The sequence below is a fragment of the Podarcis filfolensis genome (assembly GCF_964270895.1).
Source record: "Podarcis filfolensis genome assembly, chromosome: 8".
In the NCBI taxonomy this organism is placed as follows: domain Eukaryota; kingdom Metazoa; phylum Chordata; class Lepidosauria; order Squamata; family Lacertidae; genus Podarcis; species Podarcis filfolensis.
Window position 1 is genome coordinate 25,255,914 of NC_139611.1, and position 21,461 is coordinate 25,277,374.

The 21,461-nt window shown below is 48.3% G+C and overlaps 2 protein-coding genes across 3 annotated transcripts in view; one reads left to right on the forward strand and one right to left on the reverse strand.

The window, feature by feature from the left end:
* DNAJC16 (DnaJ heat shock protein family (Hsp40) member C16) overlaps positions 1 to 12,874 on the forward strand; it is a 32,155-nt gene extending 19,281 nt beyond the window's left edge. For both annotated transcript variants that reach the window (XM_083628638.1, XM_083628639.1), the window contains exons 10-15: positions 299 to 481; positions 830 to 906; positions 2,033 to 2,113; positions 3,577 to 3,672; positions 4,771 to 4,938; positions 8,680 to 12,874. In XM_083628638.1, coding sequence (XP_083484764.1) covers positions 299 to 481; positions 830 to 906; positions 2,033 to 2,113; positions 3,577 to 3,672; positions 4,771 to 4,938; positions 8,680 to 9,073 — 999 coding nt within the window. In that variant the 3' untranslated portion in view covers positions 9,074 to 12,874. The remainder of the gene's footprint in view (positions 1 to 298; positions 482 to 829; positions 907 to 2,032; positions 2,114 to 3,576; positions 3,673 to 4,770; positions 4,939 to 8,679) is intronic.
* A 604-nt stretch (positions 12,875 to 13,478) lies between these two features.
* Positions 13,479 to 21,461, reverse strand: AGMAT (agmatinase (putative)). Its single transcript, XM_083628866.1, has 7 exons — positions 20,923 to 21,461; positions 18,265 to 18,467; positions 17,522 to 17,570; positions 17,032 to 17,227; positions 15,118 to 15,297; positions 14,310 to 14,394; positions 13,479 to 13,979 (listed from the first exon to the last, which is right to left on the reverse strand). The coding sequence occupies exons 1-7, from the start codon at positions 21,324 to 21,326 to the stop codon at positions 13,906 to 13,908; spliced, it is 1,191 nt and encodes a 396-aa protein (XP_083484992.1). The 5' UTR covers positions 21,327 to 21,461; the 3' UTR covers positions 13,479 to 13,905.

Below are 21,461 nucleotides of genomic sequence, written 5' to 3' on the forward strand. Positions count from 1 at the left end.
AGTAGAGCTATATCCAAGGTCCCATATCTCTAGGCAGAATAACTCCCTCTGCTCAGTCTTCTTGGCCTTCAGCCAACTCTTAATTGCTTTGTGTGAAGCTGCACATAGGCAAAATCCCAACAAAGATTTTCTGTTGCCTGTAGCTTCAGGCTTGGGGCTCTGGGCTCAAGTGAAGCCCTAAACCTGCTCCTTCGCTCCTGGCTAGGCACACTCTTGGAAGCCACGGCTGGTTTTTCTAAAGCTGTATTGAAAACTCCCCCACACCAACTTGTGGTTTAACCCTCTGCTTCTCGCCCAGGTGGTCATCTTGGAGAGGCGCAACAATGCCGGGCGAGTAGTCTACAAAGCCCTCGATGAACCCTGGAGCGGCAGTGAAGAGGACAACTTCATTCTTCTGGACCTCCTGGATCAGCTGAGGACAGACCCAGGCATTCTCTCTTCTGATACCATCCTGCCAGACTTAAACGATGAACTTGCTCCTGTAAGCATTGTGGGCGTTTAACAGGATACAAGCGTGTGTGTGTGTATGTGTGTGTGTTTGAGGGTGATGGGATCTCGATGCAAAAAGCCTTCAATTCTCTACATCGAGATGAGTAAATAGACTCACAGCCTGGTGCTAATACATTTCCTTGGACATAGCTGTGCATGCTTTAGGCTGCTATCCTCTGCACTTACCTGGGAGTAAATCCCATTGGATGCATTGGGGGTTACATCTAAGTAGACCTGCATAGGTTTGCTGCATTCATTTAAATGCCAGAATAATGAACAGAAGCTGTAGCTGATGGATCGGAATCACCCTTTCCCCTCTGCTCTTTTGGCGTGATCACAGGTTTTCTTCCTCCGATGGATCTATTCCGCCATCGACTATATATCAGACAGCTGGGACAGCCTCTTTCACAGCAACTGGTATGGATTCTGCATTAATAGCAGCCTTTCTTTGATTCGCATTTTTGGAGTGTCAGAAACTGGGGGTGACCTTCTAACGTTTAGACATGTTGTGCTGATTCCTATGAAGATGGCTCAGTGGCTACTAACCCAAATGGCTGTGTTCCGCCTCCACATTCAGAGACAATAATGCTTCAGAATACCAGTTTTTGAAAACCACAGGAGGGGAAGAATTGCTCCTGTGCTCGGGTCCTGCTTGCCAGTTTCCTACCACTATCTGGGTGGGAACAGGATGCTGGACTCGATGGGGCAGTGGCCTGATCTGGCAGGGCAGGTAGAGCAGGTACTTGTTTAGAGAGGAAGGGAGCAGGTCTGAGAGCCAGCCGGGAGCCTAGGCAGCTGGCGGGGGGAGGGACAGCGAATATCAGGATCCAGTGGCTCTTCAGGGTCACTGGCAGTGAGGAGATCTGCTGCAGGGAGAGGGGACTTCCAGGTTGAACCCGGACAGGTTCTCTTCTGATTCCTTCCATTTGCACATTCTGGATCTTCATGCATTTACCACGATCCCCTATGATAAAGTGTAAAATTTGCATGGAATTAGAAGTGCTCAAGGCAAAAGTTAAGACTGTCAAAGCGGTTTGAGCCAGTTTTGGGTGGGCCGCTAGTCAGCGCTTTGGGTGGAGACATTCTGCTTCTTGACCACCAGGAGTTGCTCTCCCTCTCCTGAGCCATTAGTAGACCATTGTGTTTGTATTATTATTATTATTATTATTATTATTATTATTATTATTATTATTGCTGCTGCTGCTGCTGCCACCTAATATTAATAGTGATTTTTTTCCCTGCAAATATATTTGATGCAGGCTATAAAGCATGCCTGAATGTGCAAAACAGTGTAATAACAATTCGAACCTTTGTAACAAAATTCCTCTCAGACCTTGGGCCGTTGTGGGAGCACAGTACTTCCTAAGGGGCACAAGGGTGAGGGAACTGGAGAGGACAGCAAAGATGGACAGAAGGGAGCCAATTCTCGTATTGGTTCCATTTTCACCTCTCCCGGGAGGCAGCCCATTCAGAGGTGGGGGAAGAAGGCACAGGCTGCAGATTTGGTTTGACACCGGCCCTCATTGGCGATCCTCTTTTGCAGGAGAGAAATGATGCCCCTCTTATCGCTGATATTCTCAGCCCTCTTCATCCTTTTTGGGACTGTTATTGTTCAGGCTTTCAGGTAAGCAGCCGTATGTAGTAGGTAGGTAGGTATTTTTTGACCTTTGTATCCCTTCACGGCCTAGGACCCTCATACCTACGGGACCGCCTCTCCCGGTATGCCCCACGGAGGACCTTAAGGTCCATAAACAGCAACCCTCTAGAGGTCCCGGGCCCTAAGGAAGTTAGATTAACCTCAACCAGAGCCAGGGCCTTCTCAACACTGGCTCCGGCCTGGTGGAACGCTTTGTCTCATGAGACCAGGGCCCTCCGGGATCTGATTTCTTTCCACAGGGCCTGTAAGACAGAGTTGTTCCACCTGGCATTTGGCTTAGAATCAGTTTGATTCCCTCCTCCTCTTTCTTTTTCCTTTCTCCTGCTGTGAAGAGGCTGCATCCTAATGTTTTAATGTTGTATTTTAATATTGTTTTTTAAGTTGTATTTTAATCAACATGTTTTTATTATTGGTTGTTAGCCGCTCTGAGCCCAGTCTTGGCTGGGGAGGGTGGGGTATAAATAAAAATTATTATTATTATTACTTAACCACATCAAGGGCTGGCTGGCCGGCCCGCTCATGAGGCAGGCCGAGGCAGCCACCTCAGGTGGCAGAACCCCAAGAGGCGGCACCCCTGCGGGCATCCCAGCACCTCTGCCAATGGCAGAGAAGTGGCAGTGGCTTCTAGCGAGATCTTGCTGGAATCTGTTGCCGCTTCACGGGTGCCACCTGCAACCCATGTAAGGGAGACTTTGGCAACAGGGGAACACCTTCCCATTTTGTCTCAGGCGGCAAAACGGGATGGGCTGTCCCTCACCACATCTTTCAGGCAGTTCACAAACTGAAGACGATAAAATACAATCATTCAACTGATGGAGGCACCAAGTGAGCTTCTCTAGGGACAGCTTTTCAAAACCAGGGCGCCAACATTAGAAAGACCCCATTCTCTTCTCTGTTTTCCCCTTCGTTTTGTAATCTCACCACCCCCACCTCCCCCATTCCTAGCTTTATTGATTTTTAATGTTTATTAACTTCATTGGGTCTCCTCTTAGTAGTACCAGCATTGGATAAAACCCAAGCTCTGTAGGTGGTTTACATAAAATAATAGGAAATCTTTAATAAAAACTAATTTTTTAAAAACAGAAGACCTAATAAAATTATCAGGATATAGATAAAATCAAGGGGTTTTAAAGCAAATACTCACAGTAAATGGAAAATGGGAATAACGGTGTTTCCGTGCACTGCTCTGGTTTGCCAGAATCGGCTTAGTCATGCTGGCCACATGACCCGGAAGCTGTGCAGTGGCTCCCTCGGCCAGTAAAGCGAGATGAGCGCCACAACCCCAGAGTCGGCCACGACTGGACCTAATGGTCAGGGGTCCCTATACCTTTTTAGACACACAATAGTCACACTGCAGATGAATTGATCTGACCCTGTCCGTGATCCCCCAGCCTCTTCCCCGCCTGAAAGCACAACTTGCTGTTTTTCAGCGACTCGAGCGACGAGAGAGATTCGCCTCCCGCCAAGAAGGATGAAAACCCTCCGAAGGGCGAGAAGAACGACACAAGTTTCACCAAAGATAACAGGTTTCTCCTTAGTTCAGCCTTCACTGGCCTGGAGTCCTCCAGGTGTACAGGACAACAACTCCCATCAACCCCAGCCAAGACAGCCAGTGGCCAGGGATGGTGGGATCTGTAGTCCAGATCTATCCGCAGGGCACCAGGTTGGCAAGCGCTTCTGTAGCTTATCACTCTGCTTTCCTGGGGTTGGCCTTTGCATCTCCTGGGCCAGAGGCAGTGGCCAGGGGTCTAGAAGCGTAGCCTTCACTAGAGGTGATGGAGATGGACTCTTGGGCCTTGTTTGCCCCTTGCTGGCAGCCAATTTCTGACCTGGGCTGCCTGTTCAACTGGGGCAATGACTCTGTCCCAGGCCCTGCTGAAACGCAAACCTTTGCTTGCCTTCCACCGCAGCGTGAGTGGGCTTTGGCTCAGTGATGGAGCATCTGTTCTGCCTGCAGCAGCTCTCCAGCTCAGTTCCCAGCAAACTCCTCTCTGAAACCTTGGAGAACTGCAGCCAGCCAGTGTGACGTGATCTGCAGCAGCTTCCTCAGGCTTCGGTTGTCTCAGAGGAGACATCTGAAGGGGGTTTGGGAGGCTTGTTGGGCTGAGAAGGTCGGGCAGATATGATGAGAGAGAATGAGGATGGAAGAAAGCAGAGAACCTTCTACCTGGCTTGTCTAGGGGAAAGTGGCTGAAAGCGCATGTGCAGCTGAAACTAGGGAAAGGCTGCAAGCTCTCTGGGGTGGAGCATCTGCTTTGCATAGAATTGTAGAGTTGGAAAGGGGGCCTAGGGGTCATCTAGTCCAACCTCCTGCAGTGCTGGAATCTTTTTGCCCAATGTGGGGCTCGAACTCACAACCCCGAGATTAGGAGTCTCATGCTCTACTGACTGAGCCATCCCAGCATGCAGAAGGTTCAGTCAGACAGGTTCAATCAGAGATGACAGTAGCAAACTACATGGACCCAAACGGTCCACGTTCATAGAAGGCAGCTTCCTCCAAGACAGCCTTTTTCACAGTGGCTTTTCTCAAGGCTGTAGAGCTCTGTGGACATATAGATGCTAAAGTTCTGCTGCTTCCCCTTGCTTCCTGCTGAGCCTCTTCTCTCTCTCCCCTTCCCCCACAGGATCCCCAAGAAGGGCTTCGTTGAAGTGACCGAGCTGACAGATATCACCTACACAAGCAACCTGGTGCGCCTGAGGCCTGGGCACATGAACGTGGTCCTGATCCTTTCCAACCCCACCAAGACGCCTCTCCTGCAGAAGTTTGCCCTGGAGGTCTACACTTTCACTGGGTGAGTGTGGGGCACCGTCACTGGCCAGAGTTATGTTGGAGGTATGTCATGCCGTGGGAGAAAAAAAAGGGCATTTTCAGCCTTCCAGAGTCTAAATGGAAGAGCAGGACGCTTATTTCATTCGTGATGATTAGCCCGTTTACAGTCTTGAGTCACTCTTGCAACAGCACGGTGAAGTTGGTCACCTTTTGTGCCCATTCTGTAGATGGGAAGCTTGAGGCTGCAAAACGGTAGTTGGGCTGTGCTGAAATGGGGCTTAAAATCACCTCCTCATCCCGGTCCTCTCCATTTTTATCCCTTGGGTCTTTCCTCTGGCTTTTGGAAGGCTAGGGGAGGCTATTTTTTGAAACCCCGAAGAGCTACTGTTGGTTAGTGTCAACAGTACTGTGCTAGATGGACCAGTGGCCTGACTCTGTTTCAAGGCAGCTTTCCTATGTATCTTCCTCGCTTCAGATATGTGGGGAGGACTTGACCCTATATCCACCTCTGACTTGGATAGGAATCCCTTGCAGTTGTGTGGTTGTGGCGCCAATTTCTTTTTTTTTTTATAATAGATTTTTATTGATTTTACAACATATATTAAAAAACAATACAACTAACAATTAACGACATAACACATAAACAAACAAACATGTAAACACATATAATTTCTTAACCTCTCTTTCTTGAACCTTATTTCAACGACTTCCCCATACCTCCCTTTTCTGCATCCCTGTTTTAAACTTTTCCAGCAACCCCTAATTTCAATACTTGTAATTCAGTTTCTAATCTTTTTCCTCTTACCCAATTATTTATCACTGCAATTCTGTTTTACCTTACCCATGACATTTTAGCACTCATTAATTTTACAACAGTTCTTAAGATAAACTTTAAATTTCTTCCAATCTTCTTCCACCGTCTCTTTCCCTTGGTCACGGATTCTGCCAGTCATCTCAGCCAGTCCCATATAGTCAATCACTTTCGTCTGCCACTCTTCCAGCGTGGGTAGTTCTTGTGTCTTCCAATACTTTGCTAAAAGAACTCTTGCTGCTGTTGTAGCATACATAAAGAACGTCCTATCTTTCCTTGACACCAATTGGCCTACCATGCCCAGGAGAAAGGCCTCTGGTTTCTTATGAAAGGTACACTTAAGTACCTTCTTGATTTCATTATAGATCATTTCCCAGAAGGCCTTGATCCTTGGGCACGTCCACCAAAGGTGGTAGAAAGTACCTTCAGTTTCCTTACATTTCCAGCATTTATTATTGGGCGTATGATAAATTTTTGCAAGCTTGACTGGGGTCATGTACCACCTATAAATCATTTTCATAATGTTCTCTCTTAAGGCATTACATGCCGTGAACTTTATACCGGTAGTCCATAACTGTTCCCAGTCAGCAAACATAATGTCATGACCAATATCTTGTGCCCATTTAATCATAGCTGATTTAACCGTCTCATCCTGTGTATTCCATTTCAGCAGCAAGTAATACATTCTTGACAAATTCTTAGTATTGGGTTCCAACAGTTCTGTTTCTAGTTTTGATCTCTCCACCTGGAAGCCAATTTTCCTGTCCTGTTTGAAAACTTCATTTATTTGGTAATAATGAAGCCAATCTCTTACTTTTGGCTTCAATTTCTCATAGCTCTGCAATTTCACTTTTCCCTCCTCTTGTTCTATAATTTCCCAATATTTTGGCCATTTTGATTCCATATTAAGTTTTTTCACTTCCTTAGCTTCCATTGGTGACAACCACCTAGGGGTTTTGTTTTCCAACAAATCTTTGTACCGAGTCCAAACATTATATAGTGCCTTCCTAACAATATGGTTTTTGAAACCTTGGTGAATTTTAACCTTGTCATACCATATATATGCATGCCAGCCAAACCTGTTATTGAACCCTTCCAGATCCAAAATGTCTGTGTTTTCGAGAAGCAGCCAGTTTTTCAGCCACAAAAAGCCGCTGATTCATAATACAATTTTAAGTCCGGCAGGGCAAACCCCCCTCTTTCTTTTGCATCAGTTAATATCTTAAATTTTATTCTGGGTTTTTTGCCCTGCCAGACAAATCTAGATATGTCTTTCTGCCACCTCTTGAAACAATCCATTTTGTCCACAATCTGCAATGTTTGAAACAAAAACAACATTCTCGGCAAAACATTCATCTTAATAACAGCAATTCGGCCTAACAAGGAGAGTCTCAAATTTGACCATATTTCTAAATCTTTCTTAACTTCTGTCCAACATTTCTCATAATTGTCTTTAAATAAGTTCGCATTCTTAGATGTCAAATTAATCCCCAGGTATTTCACTTTCTTTGCTACCATTAAACCAATTTCACTCTGAAACTTCTCTCTTTCAGCAACTGTTAGATTTTTATCCAGTACTTTCGTTTTCTGTTTGTTCAACTTAAAACCTGCTACTTGACCAAATACTTGTATTAGCTCTAAAACTCTTCTCGTACTAGTGTCTGGCTCTTGTAAAGTTAATACTAGATCATCTGCAAACGCTCTCAATTTGTATTGTTTAGCTCCGACCTGAATCCCTTTAACCAGCTGGTCCCCTCTGATCATGTTTAACAAAACCTCCAAGACAGATATAAAAAGTAATGGGGACATTGGGCACCCCTGTCGTGTCCCTTTTTCAATAGCAAATTCTTCAGTAACCACATTATTTACAATCAATTTTGCTTTTTGTTCAGAATAAATTGCACCTATACCATTCTCAAAGCCTTGGCCTACCCCCATCCCTTGAAGATTCTTTTTCATGGTTGTGGCGCCAATTTCAAATGGGAGGATGTCTCATTCCCCTGTGCCAGACATGCTGCTGGCTTGCAGGTCATAAGTAGATCCAGGAAATGGGTATTTCTCAAGGGGCTACTGGGTGATGGGCTAAGTCCCATTGTGGCCTTGATTGGGGTTCAGCAGGGCCTGAACGAATTTGAATTGCTTGAGGTGGTGGGGTGGGGTAGAGGACAGATCACTTTAATCTGCTTTGAGTCCTGAGAAGCTCCCCCTTCCCTGGCTGGAGGCATGCAGGAACCAGGGAGCCTACCCTGGCAGGCAGGGTCACATAACCAGCTCTTGAGTCTCCAGCCCAGGCCCTTCCCTCTCCAACTTTGATCAAGGCAGTTGCTTTAGCTCAAGAATGTGGCTAACCATTTTTGGCCCACGTGCCATATTCACCCCAGCCAGCCTCAAGCAGTGTGTGTGGCCACTCCACACTAGGGGCATCCCAACCTCTCCACTTTAATTTTTCTCTTTTTTCCCACCACCAAAATTATGGGGTCTTAGAGGGCTGGAAAGCTTGGTTTGGAGGGCCAGAGCCAGGGGATTAGACGCTCCTCCCCCCAGCTCTTCTGTTGTTTTTCAGCTTCTAAGTTTACAGTGGTACCTCGGGTTACAGATGCTTCAGGTTACAGACTCCGTTAACCCAGAAATAGTACCTCGGGTTAAGAACTTTGCTTCAGGATGAAAACAGAAATCGTGCAGCGGCGGCACGGTGGCAGCGGGAGGCCCCATTAGCTAAAGTGGTACCTCAAGTTAAGAACAGTTTCAGGTTAAGAACGGACCTCTGGAACAAATTAAGTTCTTAACCCAAGGTACCACAGTACTGGGTTCTGATCGGGATGCTAGAAGTAACCCCTTTTATCTATCTGCCACGAATGCTTCAGGTGAGATTCCTGCATCGCGGTGGGCTGGGCTTGGGGGGTCGCTTCCAACTCTACAATGCTATAATCCCCTCCCGCATCCCTTTTCCAGGAGCAACTGCCTCCACTTCTCCTTCCTGAACCTGGACAAGCATCGGGAGTGGCTGGAGTACGTCCTGGAGTTTGCGCAAGACGCCGCCCCCATCCCCAACCAGTACGACAAGCACTTCCTGGAGCGCGACTACACGGGCTACGTCCTGGCCCTGAACGGGCACAAGAAATACTTCTGCCTCTTCAAGCCTCGCAAGTCGGAGGAGGACGGGGATGCCCTGGGGATGCCCTGTGATGAATCTGACCTGGGGGAGGTCCGTGGGAAGTCTTCCTCTTGCAGCCCGGGGGCGAGGTCGGTGAAAAACAAACTCAACAAGCTCTCCCTGTGGATGGAGCGTCTGTTGGAAGGGTCCCTGCAAAGGTTTTATATTCCCTTGTGGCCTGCGCTAGACTGAAAAAACAGCAGCAGCGGCATAAAATTTTGAAAAAGGAAAAAAAGAGTTTTTTCGAAAGAGAATCTCTATCTCAGCAGAGACGTTGAAAGAGGACAACTGCAAGCATCTCTCTTTCTGGAGTGTCGGAATAGATGGTAGCTTTTTAGATTAATCCTCCTAGGCCCAGTGAGTTAGAAACATCCTTCCCGCACCTTTGACCTAGGAGCGATCGTGGCGGCGAATGCACTGGCGCCTGCTCTTCGTACCAAATGGTTTGAATGCTTGGAAGCTGTACAATCGAAACTGGTTCACAGTCGGTGCCCCTGTCCTCCACCCCACCCCACCCCCCGCTGTCCCAGCCTGCTCCAGTTCCGCCTCTGGGTTTTTCTCCAAAGCCGATGAAAGCCTTGCTGCTGTGGGAACTCTCTTCTTTGCCTATGGATGGTTTAAATGTTTTTGGTTTTCTTTTGCTGCCACTCTCCCCCCACGCAGTCTACAGAGAGCTGTAATCATCCCTACCTGTTGGTTTCCCACACATGCCCCGTTATCCTTTGTATGTACCAAATAGCTGACAGGGCAGGATGTGTATAAGGGCAGGGGGGGGAGGAGGTACTAGCAACCCACTTGCATGCCCCTCTCCAGCCCTGGGTGCAATATAATCCAACAGGTAGAGTTGACCAGCTCAGCCTTCAGCAGGGCAGGGAGTGGCCAGCTGAGCCGCAAACACTGTACGAGAAGCAATGAGCCATTTTTAAAATGTATGTCCCTTTCGATGCCTTCCTGCTTGCTGTCTGATTTGTCCTCTTCTTCGAAAGACTTGTAGTTTTACAGCCATACTCTCAGAACCACATCCATAGAGCTACGGACTGCTGCTAGCCAATAGCTGTGTGTGTATGTGTGTATGTTTGTGGAAGGCAGCAACTCCTGCTTGTGAGTCGTTCCCTGGACATCCCTTCCCCTCCTGCCCTGAAACAGCAACAATACATCTGTAGGACAGTAACCGAGTGACATTTCTCTGTATCAAGGAGCTGAAATTGCCTCTCTCAACATGGCCTCTCCCAGGATAAGGTTAGGATTCAAATGCCAAACTACTGAACTTCCCGGGTGTCTGTTCCATGGCAATGTGATTTCTTTCTTTCTTGCCTTCCTCGTAGGGCAGGGCACCCTTGCCACCCTTTTCTGAAGCAGGTCTCCAGCGGCCTGTTTGTTTACGAAGGGGCACGGCTGCCCGGCTGCTTCCCCTCCTGCTGCCTCTCAGAATGTGCCGCTCACCTTGATCTGGTTGACTTTTTCCTTGGAGCCATAGGAGTGGTCACATTTTTAAACTGCGGATTGCTTTCTAATTTAAATTTAAGCCCAAGGGTTGCATCTAATTCCAGTCCTACTCAGGGGACGCAGGTGCATCAAAGTGGATGCACATAATTATAACTTAGGTCCATTGACTCTAGGGGGTCTGCTCCGAGTAGCGCTTAGTTGGATGCAACCCTGCGACACGACGCACCGTGGGCCATGCGCCTTGGATGGGTTTGTGGGGTATATATTTGGAAGTGTCCCGTGTGAAAACAAAAAGAAATGAGCTGCTCTTTTGCATAGCACATCCGAGAGAAAGAGAGAGAGAGAGAGAGAGAGAGAGATGTAGCAGAGCTCTCTCCCTGATGTGCTTGCTCTCTACTTGCAGGGAGCCTTTTTCATTCAAAAATAGGACAGCCGAACCTCACAAGAGTGGCCCAGAACTTTGCGGAGTGTAGAACAGCTCTTGGAAATAGAATGTCTTGTTGACTTGCTAGTGGTGCCTTGCAACGGGGAATTGGGGGTGGGATGTGCTTGGTGTGTTCTTTCTTAAAAAGAAAAATGAAAAACAGAGCAAGCAGTCTGCCTCTCGCAAGAGCTCTCTGAAGTGCTGGTTTGTTTGTGCTGGGTCTTCCCTCGTCACAGGAGTGACTCTGGGTGGATCCTCCCTCCCTCCCCCCCCCCCAAGAAATAGTGATGCACCTGCTACCTGCCTATCAAGGCAAGCGAAAAGCCTGTCCTTTAATAGAGGAGGGTGATGTAGTTCCTGTGCTGCAGTCACCCATCTGTCGAATACCCTTGCTTCCCATTTTGGTAAAGTGCTTCAGGACGGCCTCAGCAAGAGCGTCGGGTTTCCACGGAAGTAGGTCAGAGAGAACCCCCGTCAGGGGTTTCGGTGCAAGGTGCCTTTAAGCGGAGCTTCTGGGGGACATTTTGAACTGTCGTCAGCTCCTCCGTAAGGATCCCCTCCGGGAACGTCCGGAAACGAATGAGAGAGGAGGATTAAGCAGCTGCCGCCGAGCAGATAATCGGAAGCTGCCTTGTCCCTTTGAGCTTGTGTGTCTCAGCGAGTGATTTAAGAAATACATAGGGTGTGCTGGCAAAGAAATCAGCACTGTTTTAATGACGTGTTCTTTGTAACAAATAGCACTGGGATAAGAATTAATATACTGCCAGGTTCCAATAACGGGGAAGGCTTTGCCCGTTCTCGGGTTTCATAGGAACACCTTCACATGCAGTCAGTGGAGCTTTTTAGGTAGAAGGTCCAGGGGGAAAGTAGAGGGTGGAGCCCTCAAAATGAGCTCTTCATCCTCAGTGGGAGTTCAGGATGCTGTGGGGTTTAGAAGCTGGGGTGGGGAGGACGCCCTAGCTTTTTCCTGCCATCTATTGCTCTGTGGTCGGCCTTGGACAACAAGTGTCCCAGCAACTACAGCTGGTGAATCAGTGGTCAACGGTAGCTCTCGTAGCCCAGTTTTAAAACATGACTGGGTGTATCACTCCTTCCTCTCCCACACAGCTTGGCTCTTGTATGAAGGGGGCAATCCTCAACTCAGTGCAATTGCATGAGTGCCAAATTCATGCAAGGCTCTCTTTTGTTGATGCTGAATTTAGCATCTGCGTGCGATTGTCATCGGCTTTGAGGACCATGCAGAGAACTTCACCACCCGTAATGCTAAGCCCAGGCCTCTCCTTGCCAAAAGACCCAGGTACCTTCTGCTAACTAAATTTAATCCATTAATCCCGTTAACAGAAATTGCTATAGAATTGACAACCTTCTCTCAGAGCTTTTGGGAGAAGAATGCTTCCACTGCCTGCTTGTTGGTTCTCAAACGTGACGGTGAGCCCCAAACCGTGTCTTGACGGCACACAAGCAAAATTGCGCCCGTTTTGCCCCTTCCAACTCGCAGCAGGGGAAGGCAGACCACAATTCGCAGCCGAGATCTGTTCTTGCCGTACTTCTTGTGGTTTGATGGAGCCAAGCAAGCCACGATCCAACGCTAAATCAAGGGTCGCAGTTTGTTTCCTCCAAGGCATAAGCGGGAAGGGTGTGATTTGCTTGTGCACCGTAAACCGTGGTTTAGGTCTGCTCACGATGCACAGACACAACCATACAAAGCCTTTCTTATTCAAACTTCCTAGAACCTGAAGCTTAATGCCTTTAGCAGGGAAGTGATAGCATATTGTCTGATCCTCCTGTGCGTTGTCGACTTTTCCTTTGACGTTCAATGTGTTTGGTTCCCCCCCACCCCAGCCTCCCTGTGACGGCCATTTTGTCTTCTGTGTTCTGTAGAAATGTTTGTCAGGAACTGATACGAATAATCCAGCCCAGGTGGAGGGATTGGTTTGAAAAGAAAGCTGAACATTTTGCACTTTTGATACTCTTGGGTTGGGTGGGTGGGGAATAAATAATTTATTGGGCAAATTGTCTTTTTTTTTGTATTTGTGAACAGGCCCTAATTTTATTTTGGTTTTGCTTTAAGACTCTTACAGAATCTGCAACTGAAATAAAACTATTTTAATGTGTGTTCAGAATACGGTTTGGTGCTTCCAAGTGACTCTTGATGATAAATTAATGGTGGCAGCACAGTGCAATTTGGAGCCAACTCTCACACTGTTAAATTTCCATGGCATTGGATTGAGTTCGGTGCCTTTTGTGGGAGACCTTCCTGGGGTCTTCTCTCTTCCCTTTCTCTCTACCCTCCCCTGCCCCCCTCCCCTGCCCTTCACACAATGTAGAACTGAATTTGTGGAACTCACAGACACAAGATGTGGCTGCTCAGATGGCTTTAACAGGAGATTACGATGGAGAGGTCTAAATAGAACCTCCAAGTTCAGAGGCAGTATACCTGCAAATACCAGTTAACTTTGGGACAAAGAACAGAGGAGGCTGTTGCCTTCACGCCCTGCTCGTGGACTCACTGAAGGTGTCTGGATGGCTGCCAAAGGAGAGAGGACTATGTGGATTACATGGACCTCTGTTTTGATGTAGCAGAGCAGAAGAATGGTGACCTTGCGATGTGGTTGGACTCCCATCAGGGATGTTGGGAGCTGCAGTTTAGAAACATACGGAGGGCACCCCATTGGCTATCCCATCTTGGCTCTGAGGCTCCCAGGGATATGTTCTCATCCGGCGCTCTTTATAATTTGTACATTCATTTATTTGCATGTGCCTTTTATGCAAACTACTACGCTCTTGGTGAAAGGCTGGGACTTGGCTGACATTGCCAGGTGCTCTTAGGTATTGGGTGGCTGTGTCCTGTGCTTCATTTTTTGGTTTTTCTTCCAGCAGTAATGTGGACTAGCAACTTAATTTCCCCACAAAACCAAAGATTCCCAGAACTTGCGTTTGCTGGTGAGCAGTGTCCCATTATGTCAACCCTGCACATTTTCAGCTGCCCTGGTTATTGCTGTAGATGTCAGGAAAGGGTGCTAGTAGCAGGCAGAGAGTTGCACAGATCCAGCAAAGTTAAAAATGCAACGTTCTGATTCTTTGCAGGTCTGCAGGGAGGTCCTTGTGCATTACGAGCACCTTTAGTGTGAATCGGAAGCTTCCCTGGAACGGTTTATGTCCTCTTGACTTGCGGGAGGGCGCACAGCATTTCAAAGAGCAGATTTGCTCCCAGGAGTGCTGTGTTACCTGTGTAAGCAAAAGGAGCAGAAAGCCAAGTTAAGGAATTTGCTGCCTCTCCCAACCCTTGGCTGCTATGGAGAGAGCAATTGGCTAACTGACTACCCTTCAGGGTAGCCAGAGAAGGGAGCTGCTGTCGTGCCCCCCACTTAAGCCTCAGTTCTCCAGTCCATAAAATGGGGCTTGTAGTGTCTTACTTTCTTGGATGTGCTGCGAGAGGGACTTCACAGAACTTAGACATTGCTCTTGTCAAGGTGACCCAAGCAGGAGCCTGACATTTTTGGGGGATCAAGTATCAGGTTGTCGCTAAAGCGGCAGATGCCAAGATACACCACTTACCGGAAGCATCATACATCGGCGCCACTTCAACAAGGTCGCCCCCAACAATATTCAGACCTTGGCAGCCGCGAATAATCTCCAGAGCCTGTTTGAAAATCAAGAGAAGGCAAGTGGGTCAAGGGCAGGGAGAGGCTCTAGAATTAAGTGACTTAAATGAGTGGAGGGGAAATGCATTTTGTAGTCTGGCCCAGGAGCTGAATGTGGCCCTTCAAGCTCCTCTCTCCGGCCCTTGGGAGTCTCTTCAGTCTATGCCACACCCCTCTGCCCCTGTTTTGCACACTCCAGGAATGTTTAGCCTATGCCGCTAAACCTTGCTAATGCCTCTTGCTTGCCTACAAAGGTAAGATTTTTATTTGTTGTTTGCTTCATCCCATTCTGACTCTGGTGCTGTCTGCCACAAGCACATGGCCTCTAAAAGATTATCCGGGAGCGAATGTGGCCCTTTTGCTGGAAAAGATTCCTCGCCCCTTTTACAGAAGGAGGTCTTTGCATATCAGGGATCCAACCAGATTGAAAAATGGGCACAAACGCCCGCAACTGAACAGACTGATGCAGCTGGTGACCTCCGAGTCAGAAGAAGGTAAAGCAAAGTCTGCAGTTACTAAGGCCCTACTATGTCGCTGGACTCAGCTCCAAGCAAAGTAGCCAAGGATCAGGGATGTTGGGAATTGTCAGCCCAGCAACATCTGGAGGGCTGCAGGCTCCCCACTTTTGTTTCAGACAAAGCTCAACCCCCTAGAAGCCAAAGCAATGCAGCAAACGTCTTGGTTAGACCTGTACTGCTTGAGTTTCTGCACACTTATTTTACCTGCGAAGGTGTCAGGCCGGCAATCTCGGGTGTGCCAGTGCCAGGGGCGTAGGCGGGGTCTATTCCATCGATGTCAAAGCTGATATAAACGGGCTTGTCTCCCATCTGCTTCCTCACCTCTGCCATCAAAGGGACTAGCGACTTCATCCAACAGTCTTCTGCTAGCACCACCCGGAAACCCTGTTAAAACACCGGCGAAAGCTTTGGAATGGAGAACCCCAGGGTCATCATACCGATAAGGTATCTAACTTTGCAGCTGTGCAGGTGTAAATTTGCTCTGTGGCCCCACAGCTGACACCTGACAAGTGTTCTCCCATGAAAAGGAACAGAGGAAGGTGCTTCCCCTGATTTTCTTGTCCTTTCACGACTGCAAAAAAGGCTGTGTAGATGCAGAGAACTGATACAGAAGGAACCAGCTTCCTTAAAATCCTAGAGTGATTAAGTTTCTAGTCCTTATCGAGATAGGCTTAAAAGTGTGTGAGCAATGCCTGGTGAACTTTAGAAAGCCGAAAGGGAGAATCCGAGTGAGAGTCTCCATGCCTGAAGGTGGGGTTGTAATGTCTAGCGACTAGTGATATCTGGGAGGCAGGATAGAAAATGTGCATGTTCTCTCACAATTTATCCAAGTTGCAGAATCTGGCTTTCTGGGTACAGAGTATGGGTAGGCTGGGTGCAGATTTTTAAATATTTCAGCATGCACAGAGTATGCAGGCCCGGTTTTCTTTTTTCTTTTTTGCTGTATTTCACACAGAGAACCAGTGTGTGGTAAGGGTTAGTGTGTTGGATTAAGACCTGGGAGACAAGGGTTCAAACCACTACTCAGCCATGAAGCTCACTGGGTGACCTTGAGCCAGTCACTCTTTCTCAGCTTTACCTACCTTGCAAGGTTGTTGTGAGGACAAAATGGGGAGCTGAAAGCCTGTGAGCCACTGAAGCTCTTTGGAGGAAAGGTGGGTTATAAATAAGCAGTGTATATTCGTGATTTATTTTTAGGTGCGTAATAATGAATGAGTAACGCTAGGCATGAGTAGTACAGTGGTACCTCTGGATGTGAATGGGATCCGTTCCGGAGCCCCGTTCGCATCCTGAAGTGAAAGCAACCCACGTCAGCGCATGCACAGGTCGTGATTCGCTGCTTCCATGCATGCGCGTGACGTCATTTTGAGCGCCTGCGCATGTGCAAGCAGCGAAACCCAGAAGTAACGCGCTCCGTTACTTCCAGGTCGCCGCGGAGCGCAACCCGAAAATGCTTAACCCGAAGCTACTTCAACCCAAGGTATGACTGCATTGGGTGGGCATAATATTAGAAGTTTGACATGGTCTGATGTCATGGATTGGTTAGACGAAGAGGAATGGTGGGAGGAACCAGCTGGGGGACCACCAAGAGAAAAAGGCTCAGAGCCCGGGGATTGATGGTGGGACAAGGGAAGATGGTCAAAGGGAAAAGATGACGGGGAAGAGAAGGTGTTGGAAGCTGAAGAGGTAACAGGACTCAGTGAACGGGGAGATCTGTGGCAGAGAGAAGTCCAGAATCAGAGGCAGAAACCGAAGCAGGAGAGGCCAAGAGGCAGAGATGGGTCAGGCTTGTGAAGAGCCACAGGCATCTCTCTCACTGGCCACAGCAAGCTCCCCTCCTTGCTGGTCTCCCAGGACCAGAAGAGGCATGAAAAGGGCAGAGGAGAGCATGCAAGCATAGTCTCCAGTTGCTTGAGGAAAACCCTGGAGAGGAGGAGACATAGACTGCTGGGGGGAGGCACGGACCTTTAGTCTTGGCAACTGCTTCATGGGGGCCAGACCTACTGGAGATGAGCTGCTGTGTGAGATGAGGCCTGTGCAGATCCTGTTTTGCTAATAAAGAGCTAATTCCCAACTTGTTCGCTGTGATCTACTGCTAGCTGGCTCCTGCCATCTTACCTGGTCTCGGCAATACTTGTAAGGGTCCTGAGTGTAGGAGGAGCCCCTGATTCCAATCTGAACGACCCGTTTGCAGTCCAGGAGTCCCTCGTCCACACAGCGCCGGAACGGCGTCCCATGGTAGATCTTCTCCCCCAACGCTTTGTCTCCGGTGTCCGTGTGGGCGTCTACATGTACCAGCCCCACAGGGCCGTGCCTACAGAAGGAAGGAGAGATGCTAAGGGAACAAAATGGCATGACTTGACCACTACAGGGAAGGCGGGAAAGCTTTGTTTCTACCCTGAGGACGACATGCCCATCTGCCGGGGGCCGCATGCTGGTGATGGGCGGAGCCAGAGACAAAGGCAGGCAGAGCAACGGATGCAAATCACGCCTTTTGTACAGGAGGCTAGTTTGTACATGCACACCCTATGCCCCTCTCTACCCTCTGCCCACAGGGTTGGCAGAAGCTGCCTGACATTGTTGGTGCTGTTTCTCAATTTAAACTCACTTTTCTGCCACGGCTTGCAAGATGGGATACGTGATTGTGTGGTCTCCACCTGCAAGGACAGATAATATGGTTGATGGTGAGATTGAGCCCTCTCCCTCTTCTTTCTATACATTCTCTAATGTTACTTTAACTACTAGGACTTGCTGATCAGAAGGTCAGCGGTTCGAATCCCCGCAACGGGGTGAGCTCCAGTTGCTCGATCCCTGCTCCTGCCAACCTAGCAGTTCAAAAGCACGTCAAAGTTCAAGTAGATAAATAGGTACCGCTCTGGCGGGAAGGTAAACGGCATTTCCGTGCGCTGCTGTGGTTCGCCAGAAGCGGCTTAGTCATGCTAGTCACATGACCCGGAAACTGTACGCCAGCTCCCTCGGCCAATAAAGCGAGATGAGCACCGCAACCCCAGAGTCGGCCACGACTGGACCTAATGGTCAGGGGTACCTCTACATATATTAAGATTGCATGTGTTTGGGAAACTCTGTCCTTGGTGTCATCGCGATAAGATCTAGTTCTTTAGGCAGAATGAGGCAGCTGATTCAGGAGGCAGATGCTACTTTTGGGGGGTTTCTGATCTCCTTTTTTGCTTTGGGATCTTTGGGACTCCTTGCCATATCAACACATGGTGATTAGATTTCTGGAATACTGCTGACTAGGAGATTGCCCAGGGGCACCACAGCACCCCCAATTTAGCTGCTTCTTTGCAATCAGCGCTATCGCAGCCCCAGACTGCTTGGCAACATCCTTACCCAGCGTGAGGGGCACGCAGCCCTGCGCCACTATCTTTTGAAAGGCCTCTCGGATTTGTTGGCAGCTATCCTTCAGGTTATACAGGTTGACGTTCACATCGCCGATGTCGGCTGCCACAAGAGAATGGTATGGATCTGCCCCAGTGCTTGGATTGAACAATCTCACCATTGATGACTCGGCCCGGATGTGGCGAGGACCAAACCTGAGGTGGAAAAAAGCAACATCTGTGTTTGTAGTGCTCAGCCTCCCTGTAGGGAGCCTTTGGCAGCCTGAGGACCGCATTACTTCCTAGCATTCCTTCTGAGGGCCGCCTACTGCTGGTGGGAGGGGCCAGAGACAAATGTAGGCGGGGCAATGAATGTGCTTTTTACCTAGCCTAGTTTTTGCACACACACTGTGCCAGAAAATAGGGGGGTTGCCTTTAACAGCCTAACTCCCCTTTTAAGGGACCCAGAGTCCCCCAAGTTTTTAATCGATCAGAGATGGGTGAGTTGAGGCAGGATCCCATGAAAGCAAGGCAGATCTTTATTATTCTATCCCCCTACCCCGCTTCATAAGAGGTGAGGACCCAGAAACAAGGATGTACAAGAACTTGCAAAGACTTTAGGAATTGCCCAATGCCTTAACCAAAGACCACCGAAAAAATGTCATACACGTCACAGAAAGAGGCGGTCTACAACAGAAATTTGAGCATGTGGCTTAGAATTAGAGGGGGGATGGTACACACAATGGCCAGTTCTCTGGTAACAATACCCACACCCACCCACACACCGCTCTCTGTCCTCCATCCAGGTAAGCCAGAGGGTTTTCTCAGAGGGAAAGGACACATCTCAGCTGGGCCCAAACACTCAAGGAGGGTGCAAAGCAAGGCTTGTGAGGTGTGTGGCCAGGGAGGGTCCTGAAGACCAGATAGGCCTGGGAAACTGAGGTCTCTCACCCTTGCCTAAAGGCCCCTGATAAGCTCGCAGCTCTGATGCCCTGGAACTGATCTAAAAGCACATGTCCAGTTGGAAAGGCTGAGGGGATGGATCTCTCCCCTGGGCTGAAATGGCCTGTGATTGTCAGAGGGACCCCAAGGTGGCCTAGAAACATTTCAGATCATACCCAGGAGACTTGGATATGTTATATGGAATCATAGATAAACCCTTTTGCTGAAGGGAAATTTAGCTATGCTGGAACACACTATTATATAGAATCATAGAATTGTAGAGTTGGAAGGGACCCTAAGGATCATCCAGTTCAACCCCCTGCAATACAAGAATATGAGGGGTTTGAACCTGCAACCTTGGCGTTTTCAGCACCACACGCTAACCAGCTGAGATATGCAGGTCAAAGAACCATTGTTTCTCTGTGTAAAATGTTCTTCATTTGTCACAGCTGCAGAGAAATGTTAAACATATGATTTCCCCGTGGTCTGAGGCTGACAGAAGGTCCGCCTAGGGCGCATCCTGCTTGCTGGGTTTCTCCTGTCTTGTCATGGGCCTCTGCAGCTGAAACAGCTCCACTTCAGGAGATGGTCCTTGCCGTTGAGAGCCAATTCATGCAACTTGCCCCTTTGAACTTGAGGGTTGTCAAACAGGATTTCCCAAACTAAGGAACTTGCAGGATTTTCCAAACTAAAGAACTTCTTCCTGCTTGCAGTGGGAACTTAACTTGGCCCAGAAATGGAAGACACTACAGGATTAATTGTAGTACAAAAGCATGTGGACTGACTCTGGCAACTGCAGAGATAATAGCTCACAAATTACACGTTTCTAAGGGTAAGGAATAACCAGAACATTTCTGCACTGTTTGGTGAGATTTTATTTATGTGTCCAATCTATATAAACAAAATTCTCTTCCCCCACCAAAATGGATAATTCGGCTTTCACAATGTGTTTTGCTGCTTTTATTTTTCTACATTATCTGCTCCGTATTTATTTGGAAAATACAACCTCTGTACTGCTCCTATGTTATGTTTTATAACTTCGTTTTGTTGTTGATTTGTTGTAATTCTGATTTTACATTAGGAAAACACTAAGAAAATTAGAAGAAAGCCAGTTTGATTCCATTTCAAGCATAAGTTTCAAATAGGCTTGAGGATCAGAATTTGATATTGAAGGGTGGGGTTTGGTCTGCTCAAAATACCTCTGGGGCAAACTCTTTTAACAGTTGAGTCCCGATATCACTTTTGAGGCCCATCATTGGGCACCTAACACACACTGCTGTATGTGTAGTCTCTGTGCAAATGTCTTCCTGTTTTCAGAAAAACCCACACATAACAGTGCATCACATCACTTTTGTTTCCAAAGCACGGAGACCAGGTTGCTCAAACTCCAAGGAGAATTTTGGAGAAACAGCCCCAAGGTTGTTTCATTTCACTGCTAAGACTCTCAGCCAGGCCTGGACTTTGAACTTTGATTGTTGACGCAGTTAGGTAATTTCTGGTTTTAAATGGGTCTTATGAAACCTCGCCCCTTTCGATGGTCATGCAAATGCGTCAAAATGTTCTGCTACTTTGGGGGGCCCTCCTGCTCATTCTGCAGATTAGGGGAACCCTGGGTGACTGCCCCCCAAAGTCCTACCCTGATAGCACCACTGTGTGGCCTCCCCTCCACCCAAGCCTAGTTTGTGATGCAGCATTCAATCCCTTCCCTTCCCTAAGCAAACCCACTCACCTGGCCCCAGGACGGTTGGAGGTCCCCGTGTCAAGAGGGACCCCCACGAAAGCCACATCCAGACCCTCTGCTGAATTTCGGATGGGCAGCTTGAACATGGAGCAGACCCCCACGGGTCTGGCCACGAACTCCGCACTGGGTGGCACATTGGAGCGGGCATTGGAGAGAAGGCGACGAGGGAGAAAACTCCCGGTGTAGAAACTTTCAAAGAAGGAACTGCAGGGAGTTCTGGGCATGAAGCCAGGCCGGCCTGGGTTAGCCCTGCTGTTGCTGCTGAGCTGCTGAGAGCGACATGTGTCTGTCAGGAATTTTCTGCAGGACACCTGCTTGCCAACGGCGAGGCTGTTTTGACACGCCTTCCCCTGCAACAGGGCTTTGCGCCCCAAGGAACAGAAGAGCTCCATGCTGAACCCTCCAAGACAGGATACAGCTGGTAGCTTTAAAGGTTTCCAGGAGAGATACTCCCCTCATAACATGCACAGCCAGTGCGCCTGCCTCTCTGCCTCCTCCCTTGACGGGTTCAAAGGGCACAAATGAGA